We start from the raw sequence: 21,547 nt of genomic DNA, 5'->3' as shown, positions 1-21,547 counted from the left end.
CAAAGTTTTGTAGTTTTTATTCAAGAAATTTTATGTTCTCTTCTCATTTCTAAACTTTTTTTTTTGAAGTATTTGATTTTGCCAATTCAATGAGATCAATTTGGTTTTTGTTTGAGCATAGCTTTACACTTTCTTTGTTGTGGATTCAGTTCTATGTCTTGATGTTGACAAAGAAGGCATCGGTGGTGTTTCTGGAGCAGCTGATGAAAAGATTGTATTTTTCACTCTTGACCATGAGAAGGTGACAAATAGCCCCACCCTTAGTTAACACGCATGTTATTCTGCATAGCAATATCTTAGTAAGAAATGTATCCATCCAAAGGATAAACATCAGAGCATAGTTTGCAGACCTGAACTTGGAGAGTACTTGACAAGCTCAAAGTTTTAATTTGGTGAAAATTGGCAAATACTCGACAAAATGTGTTGGACTTAGCAAAATATCCTAAACACATAAACACATATCAACAAACAAAATAGACAAAGTATGCAATGATACACCAGCAAATCAGAGATCTCAATTATATTCAGATAATAACAAATGCAATTACGATCCAGATATGGCTCAAGAAGCCTTGCACCTTAACCTTTTAATGATTATCTGCGTCAGGAGTCACAGAGTGATGATGTTGCTATGACTGTATATATATGATTGTATGTTCGGAAATCGGATGTCGGTATGCTTGAGGTGCAACTGTCTGATGGTCGGATGTGCTGGTGTCAATGTATACATCCTAGCGATGTTAGGATGCTGCTTTTCCACAGGAATTGTGAATTTGTGATACTATGATGTGCAATTGGGATGTTGCCAATCTCAGATGTGTATGAAGTGTCAGCTTTGATCACTGTAGTTCTGTGAGTATGCAAGGTGTAAGGTACCTCAATCATTGTAATGAGATGTTGCCACTGTATTTAGACCACAGATGTATGGGTGTATACAAAGAGTAGATACCACTGTATATATGTTGCTGGTCAAAGTGTGATGCTACACCATTGGGAATGATTGGTTCTCGCTGCTTCTATGTGAATGACTGATAATCACTCTCGCTGATGATCACTGCTCCAAGGTGTAGTCACTGCTCTGCTGATAATCCATTGCTCCAATGTATATCACTGATGAGTATGAAGGATATATATATATATATATATATATATATATATATATATATGTAGTTGTAGCTGCTGCCAATTATGCGGAGATAGGGTGCTGCGACCCTATATGTCACTTCCACCAAGATGAATGATGTGCCAGTGAAGATTGCTGGTAAATGCAAGTCCAAGGATATTTGCCGATCCTGCAATGAGGAATTACTGATATAAATGAAAACCTTCAAATTGCAAGACACGGCTTTTATGATCTTGTTTGCAAAACTATCAATTCAATTTGGCCTTGAAGAGACTTCACCAATTGGGATTGATAGCAGACTATGGAGGATATCTCACCCCCAAAACTGCAATCTACCTATGAATTTCAATATGGAATTGCAAAGACAAAGTGAATTCAAAGCTATTTGATGGATATGTTGCTCTATCAATGCCAATGTATATGTATGATGTTCAACCAATGTAACTTAAGCTATTCGACTAACAGAAATGGACGCCACCAATGAATAAATTGAAATGGGTCTATGCCAAGAAGGGTAGAACACAAGTATGCCACCCAAAATGGGTCTTCCACTTGCCAAGGCATCTATGACCCAACTTGCATGGCTCCTTGTAGCAGAAGCAAAGCATCCTCATCCTAAGGCCTTCATGGGTTTCCTCAACCATTGGAGTCTTTTTCTGAAATGGCTTCATGCCCTTGTCCTTCTGTGTGATAGTGACTTGGTTATGCTAGATTCTTGGTGGTTGATGTAGACATATCATGAGCCTTCTTGATTGCCTCTTTGAGTGTGCTAGGGCTTAGTCCCTTGACCCAACCCTCAAAGTTGTTTACTACGTGGTAATTTACATACATAAACTTATAATACAAATGGCAGCATGTACTAGATATAGGAGTAAAATATATTTTGATTAACTCATGAAATTGTTACAGAGAAGAAGACAAAAAATTGCCAGCCAAGGATTACAATTTCTTCGACAATACCATCCTCCCTTAGTGGATGACATATTTAAAGGACCTGACAATTGCCAAGAGGGCTATAAAAGTCAACCAATCGTCATGGCAACTACTTGAGAGTGATAACTAACTTAATGCGGATAATTAATACATTGACAAATAACCAATATCATCAACCATAACAATATGCATTTTATGCTGACTGCAAAGGTTCCGCCAATCCATCCATGAAAAGTTCTATCAGTCTCTTTTTTGAAATGTTAGTCACCCAAATAGAGAGCCTTTGGTATTCAACACTATAGCTATTGAGATCCTCTTGGCCTTAGTGGCATCAACTCCTTGAAGTTAAGTTTTGGGTCCTTCTATTTTGGTACGTTAATGAGCCTCATTGTAAAGTCGACATAGGAAGTGATTTGATCATGCCCTAGTATAACCATCGCATGCTGCCACCACTTGTGAGAAACACCATCAAGATGTAGTGCTGCATACTTAATTTCTTCATCCTTGGGTAAAGAGTCGAGCTGAAATATGTGTCTGCCTTTTGCACCCAAGCTCATGTCATTGATCTTCTAAATCCATTGAGAGGGTGGGCTTAGCTTGCCAATCTTCCATTTGAGATCATTATTGTAGTCTCTGTTCACCCCTAGTGGGTAAGTGCCTCATCCTTAGGTCTATGTAGTCCTTGAGAGATATGTTTGGCTGTAGTCCACCATCAAGCCAATCTTGCTTGTATTGCTCATGCAACTCAATGAAGAGGAAGTATGGTTCTTATGTTGCTTAGTCCTTGAAAGGAAGGTCCACATCATTGGATCATGTGTGTGTTTGTGATTGCATCTATGTTACCCGGGGACGCGTTTCCACCCCTAAACCTGAAGTTTCGGAAACGGGGATGGTTTCGGGGACAGGGGGACGACAGGGGACGTTTCCCAGACATCCCCACTTGGAGAAGAAAATAGGAAACGCCCCGAAACTTCGGAAACGGTCAACGAGTTTCCGAACCACGTTGACCGTTTCGGGGACTGTTTTTCCGTTTCCTAATGTCCCGGGGACTGCATAAAAGGTTTCCTATTAAAATTTATTAAACTCAAAAAAACCATTAAAAAAATGATTTTCTAGTCATTTGCAGGCCCGGACATGTAGAAGTCAATTTTTTTATAAAATATAATATAAAATGAATGATTAGTGGCAACTATCATACCATCTTTGTTTTCATTTTGAAGCTCAGGATGATAGTGATAGTGACTTTGATATGGATGATTAGGGGCAGCTGCGTTAGTATCTTTTGTTTTCATTTTGACTTTGATGTTTCAGACTTGGAGTGTTCTGTCTTGACATTATAATATTATATGATCGTTGATACACTATAGTTGAAACTTCAAAAGTTCAAAACGTTAAAGTTTGAGTCTTTATCTGTTCAATGTTTCCATTTTATTGAGAGTTGATGTTTTTCATTCTCTTATTTGACTCATTTCATTATGTGCTAATGGTATCTTAAGTACTTAAATGATGATTGAAAATGATGCTATTTAGAATTTTCTACAATGATTTGATTAGATGCTGATTGCTATGCTCTATGATCATTGATGAATCATTATTTGATGAATGAAATTGATAATTTTAAACTATGTTGCTATGATGCATGTAGAATTGATGAATATATTTGAAAATTCAGATAAAATTCATATATATATATATATATATATATATATATATATATATATATATATATATATATATATATAGCCATCCCCTGCTGTCCCCTGTTTCGGCAAAAAAAAAAACTGTCCCGGAAACGTGTTTCCCCGTCCCCCCGTCCCCTCATCCCGGAAACTTGGGGTAACATAGGACTGCATTGTTGCATGGCCATTGTTCTCTCCATTATCTCCATTCGTTCTTACTTCTGCCAAGTGATTGAGAATCTCAACAATCTTTTGTTCCCTTCTTACCAACTTTCCCACAATAGCCATAATATTTGCATGCACATCGCCCATTCTGACAAAAGAGTGATGCCTTCTCCTCTCATAAACTATGTAATCTTGTCTCCCCTCTCTCACTAACCTCAACCTAACAAGCTGGTAGGGTCAAGGCTTTGATGCCACTGAAATATCCCAAGCATATATAAAAAAAAAAATAGATAAAAGTATGCAATGATAGACCAGAAAATAAAAGTTTTTAATTATATTCAGACAATTACAGTTGCAATCCAAATATGGCTCAAGAACCGTGGACCTTGGCCTTCTAATGATTATCCATGTTGGGAGTTGTGAAGTAATGATGTTACTGTGATTGATATATAGATGACAGAATGTTCAGATTTCAGATGTCGGTATGTTTGAGGTGTGAATGTCTGATGGTTGGATATGCTGGTGTCAGTGTATCCATCCTATCCATCCTAGTGATGTTACGATGTTACTCCCCCACACAAATGATTACACTGTGATGCACAATCGGGATAGCACCGTTCTCATATGTATATGAAGTGGAAGGTCTGATCACTGTAGTTATGTGAGTATATGAAGTGTAAGCTACCTCAGGTCACTGTAATGAGATGTTGCCACTACATCTAGACGCAAATGTATGAATGTATACAAAGAGTGGATGCCACTGTATATATGTCACTGGTCAAAGTGTGATGCTACTCTAGTGTGATTGACTGGTGATTGTTGCTCCAATTTGAATGACTGATAATCCCTGTAATAGTTGGTAATTGCTATGGCTAATGATCACTGCTCCAAGGTGTAGTCGCTGCTTTGTTGATAATGCGCTGCTCCAATATATATCTCTGATGAATGTGAAGGATATTGTAGAGATATATTATGTAGCTGTAGCTGCCAAGTATAAAAACGGGTGGTTCAACCCTATATGTCATTGTCGACCAAGATGAATGACTAGCCGATTAAGATCACTGGTAAATGCGAGTCCAAGGAGATTCACCAATCCTGCAATGAAGTGATTACTAATGTAAATGACAACCTCCAGACTGCAAGACACAAATACTATGATAATGTTTGCAAAAGTATAAACGCCATTTGGTTTCAAAGAGACTTCACCAAATAGAGATTGATAGCAAACTAGGGAGTATATTTTACCTTCCAAATTGCATTCTCCCAATGAACTCCAACATGGAATTACAAGGACAAAATGAACTCAAAGTTGACTGATGGATTCTTGCTTTATCAATGCCAATATATGTATGATGTTTAAGCAGTGTAAATCAAGCGAGTCAGCTAACCCAAATGGTTGGCATAAATGAAGAAATTGAAATAGATCTATGCTAAGAAGGTAGCGCACAAGCATGTCAGCCGAAATGGGCCCCCTTCCAAGGTTAACTAGCTTACGAAAGACCATATTAGCTAATAGCAAAATTAGAAAACGGGTCTACACTAAGGAGGGGACATGACATATAGAGAGTGCTAAAAATTAAAATTTATTTAGAACCATATATTTTGCAAAACTCAATAAAAAAATTTATTAAATAAAAAATGGGGTTTGGGGGCCTCCATTTGGATACCCTTTGTCACCCATTTCTGTTATTAGATTTATTTTTCAACTTTTTAGCATCTTACAATTAGGAAAAAATTTAATGGTCTTTGCATACAACCAGTCAATGATGCATATTTTCCTATATCCTTAAGCCACGCTTTCATGAAAAATCAATTTCAAAATTCATACAAATCATTGTTTCTTATAATGTGATTCTAAAAGGGTTACCATATTTACCCTGTCTGATTTATCCTATGTCTTCATCGTGCAGATATTGATTTATATTTCATCATCTAACTGTTTTAAAGACTATGCAAAGGGGCGGAAAAGATTATATTTTGCCGTGATACATTGAAGGTTGTCAATCAAAAGATTGTAAAAGGGGGAGTCGGACTTTGGAAATTGGTGCACCCAGGCAGGGCAGAATCTCAAAGTCAAGACTCCTACATGAAAATCCTTAACACTGGATCATCTATGAAGCTCTATGACTATTCAAGTAGAATGATGGCATTATTTCTAAGTCCCTGTGATAAAGCACCATTGACTATAGGCATCTCCAGCAAATAGGAATTGGAAAACTTAATATAATGACTATAGGCATCTCCAGCAAATATGAATTGGAAAACTTAATATAATGATTCAAACGGAAAACATTACATTGAAGACTGTGTCACTGTTCACTTTTCTAAATTTACTTCAGACAAAGTTCTTTACTTGATGCAAACAGATAATACGATGCCTGAATGATCAACGTGTTAACTGCTCTCACAGTACGCATGTTAAAGATCCATTAACTGGGGAAAAACAGAGTTTGCGCTCGACCAAAGTTGTATAGATGTGGAATACTAACTACATATAGTTATTTCCTGCAACATACAGGCACGTCTTTCAGAGGTTCAAAGAATGTTAAAGAACAAGAATCGGCTTTGCCAGGTTGAGGATGATATTGTACTGAAGCACGCTGGTGATAATTCTCATGCACCTTTAACTAAGATATTGGAATTTACGCAAAAGAGCTCCTTAACTGATACGGGGTAACTTGGCGAGGAATTATTATGTATTCGAGCATATGGTGTCTCTTATCTGGCATTTGGAATAAACATCTGGAATGGGTGCTTTCTGCTTCATTCCTCTAGAAATATTATGTTGTCATCTGTAGTCACAGAGTGTGAAGATGCATTGAATCAGGAAAGTTTAATGCCTGCAGACTTCTTTATCAGCTTCCGTAACATGAGTATTTTGTATCTTTTTGCATCTAATGGAAGATTCTTGGGCCTAAAAGTGTATGAAAAGGGTGTGGCTATAGTTAGGCTTCCTAAATCAATAATTAAAGGTTCAGATTTATTGCTCGTGGGTTTTTCCGAACTGTAGAAATTCTGATTACCTTCTAACACAATTGGATATGGATTCAAGCCTCTTTCCAAGCAAGAATCAACTAATAGATCTGGTCTTCTTTCTGGTCCATCCACATGTTTCGTTTTGATAAGATAGATATTGGAAGAATGCAAACGGTGGATCCTGAGGTGACATTGAGCCTTTTAACAATGGAATGGTCACAACAATGCCGTAAATATCCAGTCTGCTATAGCAGAATAAAACAAATAGAGAGCGTTGCCCTTCCAGCACCATAAAATATTATAGAAGAAAAGATAGTTACATGGCCTTAACAGATTTCAAATTACAAAATTTAATTTGGGACCATGTTATGTAAATACACCCGATTAGTTATTAGTCACCAAGAGACATGATGCTTTGAAAGACTCTCTCTCTCTCTCTCTCTCTATATATATATATATATATATATATATATATATATATATATATATATATATATATATATATAGGAGATGATAAGAGTAAAAGAGACATGATTTTTCTTTGCAATTTACTCAACTTGAAATATCAATAATTCTGAAAAAAAAGGATGGCTACAGAAAATATCTATCATCAGACGTAACAATTGGTGTTCAAACTCTTGGGTGATAAATAGAGGCTCAATGTTTTCTGCTTCAATAAGGAATGGAGTCAGAATACAGATGAGTTCTGTCCTTTATTGTCATTTTGTGAGCAATTCTTAATATTTGATTTTATAAGAAGATGACTTTCAGTATTTTAAGTCTGATCATCAGAGATAAAGTGAAATTTTCATTTGTTTCCATATCTTTGTCTAATTGATCTTTCTTCCAAAGAAGTTAAAATTCAATCTAGACTGACTTAGAATTGCATATGTAATTGAATCTTTACATTCTGATAATTGAATTGTTGATAGCATACTATCCTATAAAGTTGTATTTAACTTTTATATAATTGACTCTATTACCCATGTAAGCAAGGCACTGGTTTCTATTTCATCAAGATACATTGATCTGATTAAGGATCTGAAAATTGTTGTTTATTTCTGTGTTTCCCTTTCAAGGAGTCAATCCACTCGTAGTTACTATATATCAAAACCCTTTATTTATTGAACATTTACACTTCCGGCAAGCACTGTTACAAAGATTTATAAGGTTTGTTTCAAAATCTGCATATTAAAGGTCCTCTGAATTACTTGCTAGTTAGAGGATATCTTGGTTGATTTATTTATTCTGCTATAAAAAGCCTAAGACATTAGGAATTGGCTTAGGGGTAGGCATACCCCACCTTTGTTTTCAGAGACGGAAGCGCAGAGGACTTAGATCAGATTGATCAGTCCTGTTAAGTTGGCCATAACCAGTCAGAATCCCTACATTGAGTTGCCAAAGTTCATAGGATTTCAATCTGTGGTTTTGGGAATCAACAGGTTCATTAGTACAAATCTGTAAAAATTATGTTTACATACAGAAGCACAAACTAAGATTAGAATGTAACACTGTATCATAAAAACAACGAAAAAACCATAAACTTGTAATCATAGCATCATATCAACATCAAAATATTAAATTAATAACATTGAGTTGAAGTATCAATTTTTTGACTTTCAACAATTGGAACTTTATATTAAGTTTCAATCATCTTATGAATTATCTAAATCTTCATCTTCTTTTCCATCAAAGGCTTTAGTTGATTCACAAACAGTGCCAATGCCAATGGGATTGGCTGCACCAATCACATTCTCACTTTCCAAGTCCTCAAATGCTTATTATTTTTTCACTGTTATAGAGAGCTTGTTTGATTGTAATTAACATCCTGCTTGAAAAATGTTAAAAAAATAGCCTGTAACTCATTTCATCTATTGAAGATGTTGTTTAATGTTTAAATATAATTTATCACTATAGAGAGGTTGCAATTAATTGAATAGGGGTCATTATCAGAAATTGGATATAAAACTTTGACTGGAAGAAATCATGAGGGTCAGTTTAATTTGATGTATTAAAAATTTGAACTTCAGCTTATTTTTATTTGTAATGTTAAAGATCTTATTCAAATTCTGTAATAATTGTTTCCTGCACTAAATTATATAATTTTTCGTAGTGGAAATATACTTGGTTCACACTTGATCTCCTAGGGTTGGCCCTAATTCGACCTTAGCTGGGAATACCAACCTGATAGTGTTCGAACCCTAACCAAACCCAAAAGCAAACTGGATTGTACCGGACCAAGGAACCTATTCGGACCTTGTATGAACCAAGGTCCCAGCTAGGCAAACCATACTTCATAGATAAAAAACTGACTTCTTAAAGGAGAGAATGCATGGTTCTATCTATATTAGAACAGTGTAAAAAACTGATTACAGCAGGTTCATCATGAACTGTCCAGCATAAAAGAGAAGGAAGCTACTGGAGTATCATACTTTTAAAGCTACCAGATCACCACTAAACATGACTTATAGGGTAGTCAACCCATTTATCTCATGAGAAAAAGTACCAAAACAGTATAAGATTTATACTGTATATCAAAAAGATTTACATAGTGCTAATTATCAAAATTATGTTTACCGCATGGGGTAAATAGATTAATGCATATAGACAATGAACAAGAACAGCAGTACTCTTTTTATTATTCGCATATGCCAAAGACATTACATTATGCTTACAATGATGATTACAATGATTTCCCACGGGGTACATATACTGTTTCGAAGAACCTTCCCAAAGGGGTCCATTGGCTACATAACAAGTACCGACAACATCAACCTGTCGGCTACACAATATTTACTGACGAAAACACCCTGTCGGCTACACAATATTTATAGACGACAAATTAAACATGCAATTGATTTATATTCGGGCCCTATCCATCATTAGAATCCAATGCTTGCAAGAAAGCTGCATTGAACAATTCATCATTCCATCCTGCTAGAACAAAATCATTAGTCAGCTGAACCTCTTCACTAGTAGAAACATTTGGAACAGGCTACTGGGTACTAGTGGAAATGTGCAGATCCTCCATCATTCTTTCAATTTGTTTAATATCGTTCGGGTCCATCATATTCTTGAATTGATCAAGGTACTTGAAAGCCTTGACCTCGACTTTATGAATAAATAACATTCCATCCTTGACCAGTGTCATAAATTGAACCGTAGAAATTTCTAGAGAAAGTGACACCTGAGACATAGTGGAAAAATGTGTGAGTTTACAAGTAAATTTAGTAAGTCCTCTATCCTTCTGCTGAAAGACCTCTTCATTTCTCGCTTTCCAAAGGAACCATAAAATCTCACATATAAGAACAAACCAAAAAGAGTTAAGCTCAGAGTCAAAAGCTTCAACATATCCAGCTAAAATTTCACTCTAAGAAAGACTTGGTTTTGAATTCCATACATTAGGGTTGCCCAAAAAAATTGATCATATCATAATACCAAAATCACACTAAAAGAAAACATATTCAAAAGACTCAACCGTATCACAGACTTTTCTATGACCAAGAGTGAGACTTAAAGACTCCAAGTTAGATCCTAAGGCAAGTTTTTTGAGCAATAGAAGCCACTTAAACATAATTTTTTGGGTTCCACTTTTGACTGCCATAAGTAATGAAAAAAGAAAGACCATTTAGAAAAAGAACACAATCCCCACCCTTGGATCACTCTTTGAAAGATTTTAGGATCAGGCACAAACATATTATATAATTGTTTTACTGTTACTTCATTAAGCACTGCTCCATCCTTCCACAGCAGTTGTTTGAAAAAACTGTCAAAGCCAATAGCCTTGGAGAAGTTACATGTACTGAGTGCCTTGGAAATTAATGTATATGTTTCCTTTTGAGTCTGTGTGATACCATATCTAGTTCTAATTTCATCCCAAGTGCCCATCTGATTATCAATCATTAAGTCACTAATTAAAATCACTCCCAACACATTCCAGTGTTTTGCTGAGCAACTTTGTGTAAGTGCCAAAGGTTTTCCATTTAGGTACAGCCCCCACCAAATTGATCTATCTATGACAACATAAGATGGGGAAAAACTAACAACAGCTCTAATTGCTAAGAGTATCCTTGAATGGGTCCAAGCCTTCCAGAGGGTAGCAAAAACATTAGAACCAAAGACCTTGATCTTAAAGTCATCTTGCAACCCTAGAAACCAGAATCTCATCTTGCAACCCAATCTTTGTAGAGATAGGGGAATTGTTAGAGAGAGAAGCTGGAGTAACTGTGATAGGTGAATGCCTAGAATTAGAGTAAAAATAAAGAAGAGCAGAATTTGCATAAATTCTATCCAATCTACAATAAACCCTTTGAGAAACCTTTTGATTATTGCACTAAGTAACCAGATATCCTGAAATTCTGATTTTCTATCTTCTAAAGGATCTAACACATTAAACTTTCTCCTAAATTTGTTCCAAAAGAACAATTCAGTGCCTTTCCAATTGAAAGAGTTGCCTCCTATTTTATCCTCCGTATTTTCGACCATATTAAAATCACCAATAAAGATCCACCTGGTATTAGGCAAATTATTTGTAGCCCATTCCCATAGTGCTGCTCTGTCTCTATAGTCATTAGGTGCATAGAAGTTACACATCCCAAAGCTCTAACCATCTTTACTAAATACAATCCACAATGCCCTATGACAAGGAGAAACTCCTCTATTAACTATATAATCCACCCAATTAGGTTCCACAAGAATAGCAACTCCTCCCCTCCCTCTTTCATGGTTGGAGTAGAATGCAGTGGCATGATCCCAAAGCATTTTTAAAATAGTGCGAGTCTGAAATCCAACTGCTTTAATCTCTTGTAAACAAATAAAATCTTTTTGTATAAGTTTACTGCACCATCTTCTAACAATGTATTTTCTATCATTCATCTCCAATCCTCTAACATTCCAGCTATGGACGTTGATCATGTTCATGGTTTGTAGGGTTGTTCTTACCATTTTTATACAGTTTGTTAAAGCAATCAGTGATATCTCCCTGTCCATTTTTGTAACCATTAGAATTGGTTAATATTTGGTTATCATTGCCCTTTCTTTTCTTATTTCTTTTATTGGTGACTTCAACAAAAGGGGGCTCAGTTCTATTCTTATCTGGAAAAATTTCAATCCTTGAAGACTTCAAACCATTTAACTGCATATTCTTATCAGTGAAAGAGTGATTGGCATTGTTAACTAGCTCTTCCCTCTCAACTAGAGAATTAAGAACAAGTTGCTGAGCATTGAGCTTGATGGGGGTTTCAACCAAAAGCACTGGAACAACACTTTCTTTTGGATAGATAATGGATTTGAATCGGTTAGAAACACTTGGGATGATGTTAGAATTAGAGATGGGATCATTAGTAGGAGTTAGCTCAGTATCATAGAGAGGGTTGACAATAGTATCAAATTCCTTTTCTAAGGTAGAATTAGAAAGTTTATTTTTATCATTTTCCATAGGCTTATCCATCCTCAGAATGCTATCAGAGTTACTTGAGGATGGTGTTGAGGGTTTCTCTATTTCAGAACTAGATGCTTTATTAGTATTATCTTTATAAATCTCAAAGTTAGCAGTTTGGGTTCTAGATAAATGCGGGCAGTCCTTTCTTGCATGTCCATTCCTTTTGTAATGAAAACAAGCACCTAGATTACCAAGTCGGGAGACTTTCCATGAAAAAGCTTCAGGATCAATAGTAAGGGAGATATTATCTGGGAATACAATTCCAGGTTCGAGAGCAACCAAAACCCTAGCATTTAAATGTGGGAGAGTAGTCTTAGATTGTTCTATCTGCAAAACTGAGCCAATAGGCTTCAATAGCTGGTGGATAAAGGGCTGTAATTCAACATTCAAGTTCTCAATTTCTACCCAATTTGGTGAAGCCCTAGCAGACACTTCTTCTACGTTAACAATTGGCAACCATGGGAAGGCTTTGAATAGAGATTTACCCACATTCCAAAATTTCTTGTTAAATATTCTTTCTTGCATACTATGAGTCTTAACAAATACAACAAAGAGTCCTCTTTAAACCATTCTACAGAAGGTAACATGATTCCCAAGTTTCTTACCCCAAACATTTACAACCCATTCATCAAAAAACTTTCGGGAAGGTAAGAACCCTTTATCCAAGCATGGAAAGAAAACTGCAACATTTTTAACTGAGATTGTTCTGATCTAATAGCTCTTACCATATCCTCATTCGGTGAGAGAGAAAGGGTCTTTAGTTCATGGGGTGGGATCTTACTTTCCTCCTTTCCTCCACCGACACCAGATTCAGAGTTGCCTCCATCCCCGAGTCTATCTCCATTGGCTGCGGGTCCGTTGCTTCGAATTCCATCCGCAGTGATTCTGCAAATCCTTCTAGAAAAGAAAGTTGACGATGGGCAAGAAGTTGAAATTTCCTCCACCACTGCCTTATACAAAGGTTTCTCAAGCAATTCCTTTTGCTGAATTCGAGAATTATCCTAGTCATGGGTGTTGTTTAAAACCTCATCAACTTTCATCATATCTTTAGACGCCTCTCCTCCACCATCAATCATGATTACCTCCCCTTAGTCTCTCACGAGTGATCCAGGGTGGGTAGATAATGGCGGAGTAAGGTTTAACAATTATTACCACGGAAGCCCAAATGACACACAACCAAATACCACGAAAGGATACTTAGTAAAGCACACAAACAAAGAAAGCAAGTACCAAAAGCAAGGAAAGCAGTGAAAAACAGGGCACAAAGTGAGAAAAAAGGGCCGAGAAACACGTTGCAAGGTACGGTAACCGAGACACATAAGTGTATGGCTTTTTTGTACGCATTTGCATAGCGAGAGTTCCTTCCTTGTTCTCTTCAAAGTACTGTTGTAAAATGCATGGTTCTATAGCCAAAAGAAAAGTGAAAAATATATATATTTTTTCACCAATCTTTCACCCTCGACATTTTTATCCATGTTTTTCCCAAGTCTATAAAAACTTATGGTTTGGAGAGTTTCACAAAGTTTGCAAACCATCAGATTTACTATTAGGCAACTCTTAGAACCAAGTCTTCTTGCTTGTATAGGAATTACAATCTAGAACTAGCAAGATAGCTATCGTATTGAATGAGACTCTCTTCTCTCCATGGGAAGATACCAATGTCATTCTTCTCGAAGATGGAGTACACATCAAATGAAAGATCATAATTAAGAAATAACATACCTAATTAGAAATTTCTTTTGATTTGATGCTTCGTTTGTAATTAATATGACGCATTAGGGATATGGACAGTGAATGTGAAATTGTAGATGTAGATGAATTATTTGTGATTCATTTGCTGTAATGTATAGCTTGTACATTAGTTTGGCATGTGAAAATTTAAATCAACATTTAATTCTCACACACTTAACTTATTTATCAATGTTATGATAGTCACTAAGGATCAAGTCTGACATGTAAATCCAGATCAAAGGTGATCATAGGGAGCCCCTACTTCAACTTGCAGAATAACTGAATCTAGATGTGATCCCGGATGTATATTTATCTCGCAAATTCTCACACAAATATTTTCAGAAATACAACAGCTAATTCGTGCAACTTTCAGATTAAAACCAGCAAACAGTAATCTTAGAAAATTACTATTCCATTCCACTTTCCAGCAGTACATATTAAAAATATGATTTTTTCTTTGAGATAGGATAAGATAAGATAAGATAATAATATTAATGTCCAACAAAAAACCAGAAGGTTTATGGAACTGAGCATACAAACAAAAGAGCTGGCCACCGCAGAAACACAATCCACATTTGAGAATAAACATTACAATCAAATTCTTCAGTAGATTAATTCTCAGCCCCAATCCTAAACACATAAAAGACAGTCAAATTAGAGAATAGAAATAAAGTTTTAGCACAAGTTAGACACCTGGTATGATGTCTTCAGGGATAACGGGTTTTCGTCCACCATCTTCTGGCTAGAGGTTTTCCATCCTCGAAGCTGGCTGATGCTAAGCTTCCAATTCTTTAAGAGAAGAAATCTGAAAATCCAATCAAATATCCAAGCGTAAACTAGGCATACCCATAAATGAGTCTCCCTTGCCTCTTTTAATGCTTCAAGCTGTAACTTTTCAGTTCCCACTTCCTTGTCTTTTTGTGCTCTTCTCCTTTTGTGACAATTTTCCCTCTTTAATTTAAAAATGACCCTTAAAATTACTTGCACTTAACTCCAAAGTCATTTTAAAAATATTTGATGCAGTGGACTTTGATATTTCCTAATGTCCCAAAAAGAAGACATTACAGTCCTCCATCCATGAAATTACTTGTCCTCAAGCAATCATGAATCTGAAGTAATGCCAGGATCATACATTTGTAGTAGCTCTATAGCTCAATTTGTAATCACATCCTATCACACTATGAAGGTGTCCAAATGTAACTCATTTATCAACAAGATTCAAGGATCCCAAGTCAACTTTGGAAATATTGCTACACTTGCCTTTTGTGTTACTCTGAACACAACCTCGTCAAGTTTAAATAGTGAAGCAACTCATCATAGTCCACAAAATGCAAAGCATTCATCTTGTCAACTCCTGGATCCCCAGTCAGCCTATCAACATGATCTTGGGAGTAGAAATGGTACTGTCCTTCAAAATCAACCAACTGTATAAATAGTTAACCCTAAGGCTGTGAAAGGCAACTCCAATGCTCACTAAAATCAACTCATTATACCTCCAGCTGTCGCTGTCATAAACTGGGTTAGCATTATGAATGATAACACTGTTGTTGCTGTGCCCCTGCACTAGAAAGATAGTCATCTCATAAGGCATGTACCGCAAGCAACACTCTCTGTTCTTTTCACTGCTTGAAGCTATTGTCATGACCATGAAGAAATGATGAATCCCAACTACGGATACATGAGAGCCGAAGCTGCTAAGGGCATTCCATCCGGTGTAAGCATCTGGATAATATGGAATTTGACGTGGCATACCCAAAAGCCCCAAGAAATGCATGGGAAAGGGGGTCAAATTCACCCCAACAAAAGTGATCTGAAAATGAAATTGACCTAAGTTTCGGGGTATGTTCGACCAGAGATCTTACCCATCCAGAAGTAAAATTCTGCGAATAAAGATAAAACGGCTCCCATGGGAAGTACATAATGGGAATGTGCAACCATGTAATGAGTGTCATGCGGAGCAATGTCTAGCCTGGAATTTTCCAGGAGTATTCCAGTAAGTCCATGTCTCCACGAATCTGCTCGGCACTAACTTTCACAGGGCAATCCAATTCTGAAATAGATCAAGTATGGTAGTCACTAATAATTGAAGTAGGCATAAAGATAAAATCACCAACCAAATAATAGATGGCTGCGATCTCATGAAAACTTGGTGATAAATATCAAGACAAACTGTAGAAGCCCTCAGTACACATTAAGGAAAACTCTGAATTTTCTGATTCACCATGAGTGTTACCAATCAACTCTTCACCTCCATCAACAAGATGATCACTATCACATGAAATCTCAGAGCTATTATTAATTGGTTCATCTTTATCCTCATGATGTTGTGAAGATATATAAGTGCTGTTACTAAAATCAGAGTTCTGGTGGTCCCCTTGTGTCCTCTCTTCACTCATTACAAACGCCCTTTCACCTAAAGTATGATGACCATTGCTTGTACTAATGATACCAACACTTGTAGAAACTTGATCATGTTCTTTTCTTTGTGTTAAAGCTACCATTTCATGTAAATGTGAAGATAAACCTTTTCTGTTCCAAGTCAGAAGTGTAGTCCCTTCTTGTAAACTCTCTTTGGACTCATCATGATTCACCATATGTTGGCTTGCTGTATGTCTTTCTTGGGTGGTCAAAGGGAGTAATGCATCATTTAAATCTTCTTCATAAGACGTCTCAAGGCCGCATGGTGTTTCTATGTCGAGATTTTCAGTCCATTCACCAATATTTGGGGTGTCTCTAGAATGTAGTTTGCTGATAATATTGTCTTCTATTTCTTCCCTTCCGATTTCATTAACACCCTCTAATATATATTTTTTTTGATCTCCAACTACCTGGTGCCCACTTCTTGCCTTCTGTCTGTGGATGAAACAAACTGAGATTCTGATTTGTATAGAGGGAAATGAGCCATACTAAGCTGGCAACAAAGATCATCAACCTCATTTTCCTTGTCTTTTCCAAATTTGATGGCAAGATCCCTATCCATTAACATCTGCAAGTATTTGATCCTTTTGAATGCTTCTTTGATGGTGTGCAATTGAGAACTAGTAATGCCACATGCAATACCTTTTTGTATCTCATCCATTTGATCTTCCACACAAGATCTTCCATGAATTTGTAAGAATCATCTGCCTTTGTTAATACTTGTTGAAACCTCTCTTTTGTACCCAATAACATATCCATCAAATCGTGCATTGATAAAGGTTTGTGTTCAAATTCATCTAGGGAGTAAAGACAGTCGCATGTCAAGTTTTCTGATTTGTTTTCAACTGTGGGAGCAATACTATCATCACACACAATTACTTTTATAGCTGGTGTCATGCACTCTTCCTGATGTGATAATGGAATAGCATCATGACCGTGTATGGGTTCATCAAAGGAGTTCTTCTCTTCGTTAGTTTTATCAATAGTAATATGCAAATTACCAATTAAGAGCATAGTATACCTCTCACCTGTAGCAACTGATTCTTCCTTTCGAACATCATCCTCATCTTGTTGGAAACGCTTTTTGTTTGTGCCTCCGTTATGCCCTGTAAGAGATGGACTCAATGCTGCATTTAATCTTCCCTTTGAGTAATACTGCAAACATGTTCAAGTGACCAAATCTCTTGACATGTAAGACAAATCCATCATTTGGTTCCTACACTTATTGGAAGATCCTGAAACCTGGATGCCCATCGTTATCAGCTCACTTTCTGTCATGTTGTCCTTAAACCTCTCAATCTTATGCTCAATCGATTCCTTTGTGAGCTCAAAGCCGTAAGTGATATTTTATTTTCCATTCTCCAAAATGCCAACTCTTCTGATTGCAATTGTTTGCATACTTCATCATCCTCATCTAGAATTAGTGACATCTTAGTTTTTATGCAAACTCTCACATTATCTGGATGACGCTTCTTAAATTCCCCTAGGATACATTGAAACAATTGTAGAATTATTTTTTCACAACCATGATCCAACGTGAGGATGAAAAATTTGGTTTTTGCCGTAAGTTATAAAATCTTCACCTTCTTACCAAAAGTAGAGCCCTTGATATCATGTAGCCCATATCGGCTGTCCACAATTAGTTGCGTGACCACCTTCAAGATGCTATTGTTATAAGGTGTAGTAGGAATCGTTAGTCTGAAAATCTCGGTAAGGTGAGAGGAAACCGTTAGTCTCACATCCTCTTTTGGATGCTCCATTAACCCGTGTTGCACTAAGGCAATCATGGAAGGCTGTAGGGCCTAATTTAATAGCCTCCAATCAACTGATCCACTTCAGTTAAACATGAATCCAGCTCTTTCAATTTTGAAAGAAGACCATCATGATAGTCCATTGACTCCAATTTCATCCCGACTATATAGAGCCCATTCCTGATTTTCTCTTCCTTCTCGAGGTCTCTTAGCTGTTAACTATTAAAAATTTGAAAGTGTCATTAAATTCCCTGTAGAAGAGCTCACTTTTAAGATTTTCCATTGTATTTAATTTGTTTTGTTTCCACCCAATTGAATGCACTGAAAATTACTGCACTAGCACTACTTTGTTCCGTCTTTAACTCAGAAAATTTGTCAAACACTTGTCGTCGGTAAATATTGTGTAGTTGACAGGGTGTGTGTCAGGATGTATGTCGTCGGTATCGGGAAGGTTCTTATTATGTAGCCACCATGTTGTATGTAGCCGACGGACACCTTCAGGAAGGTTCCTCGAGATGTACATATACCCCCTTCGGGATCATTGTATTCATCATAAGCATAATGTAATGTCTTTGTCATATGCGAATAATATAAGGAGTTCTGCTGTTCCTATCTATTGTCTGTGTGCATTAATTTCTTTACCCCAGTACTGTAACATTTGGCGTTGTTGCCCTATGAACTTGGAAGGAGGGAGGAATGAAGATTAATGCCAAATCGGCTTAACAAGGATCGAAATAAGATAAAAGGAAAGGATGGAATACGTACTGTGCAAGAAAATTTAATTTTGGCACAACAAGCCGAAAGCAGGAGGTTTCAGAAGATTGCCGATGGACATCGAAGCTCTGAAGAATTTTTAGAAGAGACTCAGCCGTGGAATTGGTAGAAGAAGCAAAGGAAGAGTTTTTGAGCTTGTATTCGTTGAGGGAAGAGAATCTAGACGGAAGGGAATCGACTCGCATGGCTCGGAGTGCCGAGGGAGCACGAGTGTTGAGTGAACTCTTCATCCACGATACACTTTCAGAACGGACAAATTCGCTTAACAAAGAACCTTCTTCACCAAAAAGCACAGCTGTCTTAGGTGCCGGAGTACAAAGCGTTGGTATCGGGATACAAAGCGTTGGTGTCAGGATACAAAGCGTTGGTACCGGAGTACAAAGCATTGGTGTTGGGATACAAAGCGTTGGCGTCGGGATACAAAGCGTTGGTGGAGTACAAAGCGTTGGGATCGGGATACAAAGTGTTGATGCCGAAATACAGAACATCAGTGTTCCTACACATCCAGTAGTAATGGTAGGACCAAAAGAAAATTTGCCAAAATTTGATGGTGATGGAGCAGCAGATCCGATATGATATTGTAAAACATGCGAAATGATTTGGAGCGAATGGCATAACAGATTCAAATGAATGGGTCCGGTAGTTTCCGGCCACCCTATGGGATGTTGCAATTGATTGGTTTGCCGATGCAGATCCCTAGAAATTAACCACTCGGGACAACCTTAAGGAGTTAATTGCCGAATCTCAACTGCTCCGCGACGATAATGAAATCGTAGCCGAAATATACAACACAAAACAAGGGGAAAATGAAACAGTCCGAGTCTAGGCTAGGAAGTTGAAGGACTTGATCAACAAAATGGAGAATAAGCCGGCTGATGGGTTGCAGAACAGATGGTTCATTGAAGGCCTACACCCGAAGTTGCGAAAGAAGATGAAGATTGTGCTGCCATCATCATACATTGAAGCGTACAACCGGGCAATGAACTTGGAAAGTGAGCAAAAGATGAAGAAGAGTTGTTCGTTTGATTCAGATGATGACGCATCTTCAGAAGAGGAGAGCAGTGATGATGAAAAGAACAGCAAGAAGGTCCACGCCCTTCAAAAGGATATGATTCGGATGATGAAAGAATTCAAGAACATGCAAAAGGAGATCAAGAGAAATGAGCTGTGGTGCACCAAATGCAAGAAAGAAGGCCATACAAAGGGATCCTGTCCGAAGGACCAATTTTGCGAGATTTGCCAAATCATGGGACATTCCACAAAGGAATGCTCGTTCAATGTAAAAACATGAGGTCCTCAGCAAGTGTTCTTGACACAGGAGGCTTCTGTATCAGGAGGGAGCGGGAACACTAGTACGGAGGGTGCCACGTCGAGAGGATACAAAAATAATAGATGTGGGTAGAACAATAATGCGAACAATAACAATAGCAATGGCAACCGAAGTCGAATTCAATACGATGCTAACGACAGACTGATAGTTCAATGCTGAGCATGTAATTTGTGGGGCCACTTTGCCCATGATTGTACAACGACAAACACACCGAATTATGTTGGTGGTGCGGACCCGGCAATCATGAAGATGCTAAGTGCCCGAAGTCGGGAGTAAATTTGATCACCATCAGGACAGATGAAGAGGAGGTTTTGGCCATCACACAGAAGCAAGCGAAAGTGTACCCCGACCCAATGGAAGAAAAGAAGCAATTGGAGGAAGCGTGGGCAGAAATCTAGAAAACAATGCAGGCAGAGAAAGTACACCTGAAGGACACTAGTGGTACATCCGCACGAAACTGCGCAGAATAGAACATCGTATGACAAATATGACAAATCGAGGTACCCATCAAAATAAATGTTCTGTCGCTCACTATGCCTCAACTCTGTACGACACTCACAAACATAGCTCCAACTGCTAAGTTACCAGCAGAACAAGGAAGGGAGAAAGAAGGTGGCACAAGTGCAGAAGATCCGATGTTGTTAGCCCTCTCATCCGGATGACATCTGGCAGTTGTCGAAATGGGAATTCTCGGGACTATTTTGACGAACACGATTGTGGACAGAGGGTCTGGTGTCAATATGTTACCAGAGTATACTTGGAAAAGGTTGGGACAACCGACATTGTGGCCACCTACATTCTAGCTGCTAACGGCCGACCAACATGGAATCAAACCATTGGGAGTCCTGATAGCACAACCAATAACGATTGGAACATAGCTATTCTTGCTTGATTTCGTCGTGATCTCGCTGAAGAGGAAAGGGTACAATGCCATTTTGGGCCGGGGTTGGCTGATACAAGCCACAGTTAAACATGACTGGAAGAACACTCTATTGCTTGAAAGTAAAGGGCTGAAATACATCATTGATTTACACACCCAAATGGTCGGGGAAGACGCCCTGTCATCAGATTTCAAAGAAGAGGATAAAGGGAGGCAGTGTATGGAACTGGATCAGGATGGAGTCTTGCGGTTGGAAGGAGATGACGATTTGGATTCGGCGAACGGTCTTTACCATTGGCAGATAGAGGACTATGAATTGTTTTAGAGTTGCAACGTGCTGACGATAG

General features: G+C 37.6%; 1 protein-coding gene across 6 annotated transcripts in view; it reads left to right on the top strand.

Annotated features, from left to right (window-relative positions):
• Window positions 1-21,547, top strand: part of EMB2757 (Transducin/WD40 repeat-like superfamily protein) — a 254,050-nt gene that overhangs the window by 126,152 nt on the left and 106,351 nt on the right. For all 6 annotated transcript variants that reach the window (XM_089820808.1, XM_089820807.1, XM_089820803.1 and 3 more), the window contains one exon: window positions 150-241. In XM_089820808.1, the coding sequence (XP_089676934.1) occupies window positions 150-241 (92 nt within the window). The remainder of the gene's footprint in view (window positions 1-149; window positions 242-21,547) is intronic.

The sequence above is a fragment of the Cupressus sempervirens genome, chromosome 3, assembly GCF_028749045.1.
Source record: "Cupressus sempervirens isolate cs-2001-9-10 chromosome 3, ASM2874904v1, whole genome shotgun sequence".
NCBI lineage: Eukaryota > Viridiplantae > Streptophyta > Pinopsida > Cupressales > Cupressaceae > Cupressus > Cupressus sempervirens.
The sequence above is the reverse complement of the archived record's forward strand: the minus strand, read 5'-3'. Positions and strand labels throughout refer to the sequence as shown.